At 38.0% G+C, this 4,603-nt stretch overlaps 1 protein-coding gene across 1 annotated transcript; it reads left to right on the top strand.

Moving 5' to 3' along the window:
* Nucleotides 1-512: 512 nt before the first annotated feature.
* On the top strand, nt 513-2,340 carry LOC149159508 (putative pectate lyase 18). Its single transcript, XM_089433495.1, has 4 exons — nt 513-757; nt 889-1,534; nt 1,633-1,736; nt 1,857-2,340. Exons 1-4 carry the CDS (start codon nt 555-557, stop codon nt 2,215-2,217), a joined length of 1,314 nt encoding a protein of 437 aa, XP_089289621.1. The 5' UTR covers nt 513-554; the 3' UTR covers nt 2,218-2,340.
* The last annotated feature ends 2,263 nt before the right edge of the window (nt 2,341-4,603 follow it).

Here is a 4,603-nt window from a genome sequence, read left to right as displayed (position 1 = left end):
ATGATGAGTTTTCATTACATGGCATTTGATATATTATGAATTGCTACCGTTACACACAACTAGACTACCCGTTACATAACTAAAAAACTAAATTGGTTACAAAAACTGTTTGACCAAGTTCGTTGTCAAACCAACAAAATTTAACCCCTGGACGGCGGTTTTTACAATTTAGCAGGCAAGTTTGTCAAACATCAACGTTTAAAATTCTGTTGTGTTTAAAAAATTCTCAGCTTACGTTTGCCATCTCCCTCGAGTCAATGCACGTCCGTCCATTCCTTAAGCCATAATAAAAACATGCGCAAAGGATCAAATTCATACTGCAATTTACCAAGTGTGATGAAATGATTCCTTAAGCCATAATAAAAACATGCGCAAAGGATCAAATTCATACTGCAATTTACCAAGTGTGATGAAATGATAGTAACGACAAAACGGTGGAAGCTATAAGAAGGCCCCGGCATTTGCAAGAGTGGCTCAGAGCAGAAGCAACCACCACCAGTGTTGTTAGTGTTGTTGTTTTCTTGAGAAAACAAAGCTGAGTACTGGCTGTCAAAATGAACAATCAAATTTGTATTTTGAGCTGCATCCTGTTGATTGGAACACTCCGCTGCGTTCATGGCGGGGCGCCAAAGCCATTTGAATCAAAATATGGAGAGAAGTTTATGGGACGGAAGATAGTCGAGGCAACGGCCAAGATAACTAGATCCATGTTTCCTGTGGAGAAAGATGTGAGCAACGGAGCGAAAATAGTTCACGAGTAAGTAAATCGCTCGCTGCAACATTACATTCCCTTTTGTTAATCTCTCTGTTCGTTTTTTTAGTTATTTGATGTTGGAGGCTGAATTGACACGAGAATGCTTCAATGTGTGTGTATTCAAACATAAGCAGAAGCATTATTAACAACAGTACAAGAGGAGGACAGGAGCTGACTGTGTTGTCATGTGCAACTGGTAATCCCATCGATGACTGTTGGCGCTGCGACCCCAAATGGGAGCGCAACAGAAAACGGCTGGCAGATTGCGGCATTGGATTTGGCAAGCATGCCATCGGAGGCAAAAACGGCAAGTTTTATGTCGTTACGAATGCCGGTGATGATGCCGTGAATCCATCCCATGGCACACTGCGTCATGCCGTGATTCAGACGGAGCCGCTGTGGATCATCTTCCACAATGACATGGTCATTCAGCTCAAGGAAGAGCTCGTTATTCACAGTTTCAAAACAATCGATGGACGAGGCGCCAAAGTCCACATTGGTAAGGGCCCGTGTATCACCATAAAAGATGCGACAAACATCATCATTCATGGCATCCATATTCATGACTGTAAAAGTCTAGGAAACGCTGCGGTAAATATGTATCCTCTCAAGAGTGGGTTGAGAAAAATAAATCATGGAGATGGGATTTCAATCTCGACAGCGAGGCACATATGGGTGGACCATTGCTCTATGTCTAACTGCGAAGATGGCCTCATTGACGCAGTCAAGGCATCCACCTATATCACCATTTCCAACAATTATTTCACTCGCCACAACAAGGTAAGCAACCTCACATACTGATTCCTTCACTAATTGCAATTCACTCTATTTTATTCCCTCCTCTACCTTCACAATGCTCTGCTTTTCTCCATTGGTAGGTGATGCTATTGGGTCACAGTGACGACCACCATCATGACAAAGTTATGCAGGCAACGGTTGCACTCAACCATTTTGGCAAAGGTCTCGTGCAACGAATGCCAAGGTGAGTAATTAATTGTTATTTCATTCATTTCCCGTCTTGTTTTGCATTTTGTTGTGAAGGAAAAGTATGAAATAGTTATTATATTACTTAGAGATTAAATGATGAATTAAATGGATGTAGGTGCCGATTTGGATACTTCCATGTGTTTAACAATCATTACACTGAGTGGGGAATGTATGCCATCGGTGGAAGTTCAAACCCCACAATACTGAGTCAAGGCAATAGATTTATGGCATCTGCAAATCCCCTTGCTAAAGAAGTAACCAAGAGGCAAAACACCGCAGAAAGTGAATGGAAAAAGTGGAACTGGATATCAGAAGATGATGTGCTGCTAAGTGGTGCATATTTCACGCCATCAGGATCGCAGGTGCTTTCGACTTATACAGCTGCATACAGTGGGAAACCAAAGAGTTCAGCCGTTGTGGAAGAGATCACGAGGAACGCAGGCGTGCTCTCGTGCAAGAAAGGAACTCGCTGCTAACTGCAACTTCTTACCCACCATTATCACGGCTGAATTTGAGTGCCCTCAAACATTGTCATTACTTTTCATAACTGTACTGTCTTCTTGAATGTCTCCCTTCCCACAGTTCCAAGAAATGATCGGAGCTCTTATGCATTGCTTGCAACTTTCGTTATAAATTATGAGCAATTACTTCACATTATCTTTTATCATAAGTTATCCGGCATATTGATATTGATCTGCTATTTATTACCTTTTCAGTTTCGCGAATATTAAAGATTCATGTTTACAGATATAAGGGATTCATGTTTATATCAAAATGTTTAAGTAGTTATTTTAGTAAATGTAAATAATTTTAAAACTACCTTGTAATTATAATAATAATTTTACTTACAGTGGTGGGAAGCATGATTATGATTTAATAATTAAAGTCTCCGAGCAGAAATATGTTTTAAAAAATTCAAATTCTATTATTAATATATTTTCAAAAATCTTATCCATCCCAGGTTTTTCTAATATAATAATACTCATCACTATATTTTTATAATAAAATTAACAATATCCGGTCAGAATCACAATTCATTTAAAAATAAATTCCTCTTAACTTTAGCGGTGGGAAGCATGATTATGATGTCATGATACAAACTTATTAAACAAATATATATATTTGAAAATCTTATTCGTTCAAGGTTTTTTTTATATATTAATGTCCATCCCTTTATCTTTATATTAATTTATTAAATATATATATATATATATATATTTGAAAATCTTATTCATTCAAGGCATTTTTATATATTAATGCACATCCCTCTATCTTTATATTAATTTATTGAATAAATAAATATATATATATATATTTGAAAATCTTATTTATTCAAGCCATTTTTTATATATTAATACCCATCCCTCTATCTTTATATTAAAATGTTTTATATAGTAATGCCCATCCCTCTATCTTTATATTAAATTTTTTTATATAGTAATTCCCATCCCTCTGTCTTTATATTAAAATGAACAATATCACGCGAGAATCACAATATCATTTAAAAATGGATTGCCTTAATGTTCGTAAGGTTTTTTTAGATAGTAATACCCATCACTCTATGTCTATATTAAAATGTAGAATATCACGTGAGAATCACAATATCATTTTAAAATGGATTCCCCTAACGATCATAATTTGAGACAACAAAATATTGTTGAATTATTTTAATTAACAGAATTATTTTAACTAAAATACCTCTAATAATAGTATGCTTTTATAAATTATTTGATTTACTTTTATTTAAATTTATATAGTGAACTTGATTTTTAGGTAATATTTATTTATTTAAATTTAGATGGGCAACTTAATTTTTAGGTAAATTTTAAAGGTGGAGTTTAATTAATAAATAAAATGGTATATTTCCTAAATATTTTTTGGATAATTTTTTTCAAAATTCAGTTTAGATTTTAAAAAATTATTAGTTTAAGTTAATTAATCTATGAAAATTTAGTGATTTTAAGATACTAAATCTATTTATTCCGTGATGGGGTATCCAATTATCGCAACATGTGGTTGTGCATTGGAGTGTGGAGTCAAATGGGCCTCGATGCATAGCCCGAATGTCACAAAAGTCGTTTGGACCTGGGCTCCACCTAGAAGTGTTACTTAATGTGCAACAAACATAGGAGGGTGGTCATTTGCAGCTTTTGGGCGATGATGAGGGAGTGTTGGGTGCAGGAGAGCAGTGAGGTATTGGTGTTGTTTCTTAGGCGAAGGCTTGGGGCAATGTGCAGAACGAGTTTGATGTAGACAGGTATGCGGAGGATTGGAACCTACAAGCACTCTGGCCCTTGGATTCGCCAGAGAACTGGAATAGATGTTGCGACAAGAGTTACCATCCTCGGGATGAAGAGTGTGGGTGGTGGGCTTTCGCGTCCCCTATCTCACTCTGGCTCTACGTCAGGAACATGATTTCTCCTTTGGAGAGGCGATGTGGCAGAGAATTTGTGTTGTGGCTCTTCCCTTGAGCGGCTTGTCCACTTTAGAGACTAGTAGCGCATCCCCTAGCTCATCGGCAGATAGTGGGGAGGGGTACAAGAATTGTGCCAGGTATACAGTGAACCCTGACGTCAGGGAGGTAAGTAGTGTATTTTTGTGTTTGGTCCATATTAGGCTTGTGTGGTGGGTTGCACAGGGCAACCAGGTTCGTCCCCGTGGTGGTGCAACTGGTAGAGGAGGAGTCGGTTGTATGTCGAGATAGAGAGGTTGCGCTCGTAGAGGGGGAGCTAGTCACCATATGGAAAACCGTCCACCGCAAGATGTGCCCAGTTCAGGCTTGGAGTCGACCAAGAGACGCCACTATGATGCTCAGGCATCCATGTCCCCAGGCTGCTCCTTGAAATGCGTAGAGGCCCTCGC

Source organism: Pinus tabuliformis, chromosome 5_2, assembly GCF_031772625.1.
Source record: "Pinus tabuliformis cultivar Carrire ecotype Pingquan chromosome 5_2, CPIR1, whole genome shotgun sequence".
Classification (NCBI taxonomy): Eukaryota; Viridiplantae; Streptophyta; class Pinopsida; order Pinales; family Pinaceae; genus Pinus; species Pinus tabuliformis.
The sequence above is the reverse complement of the archived record's forward strand: the minus strand, read 5'-3'. Positions and strand labels throughout refer to the sequence as shown.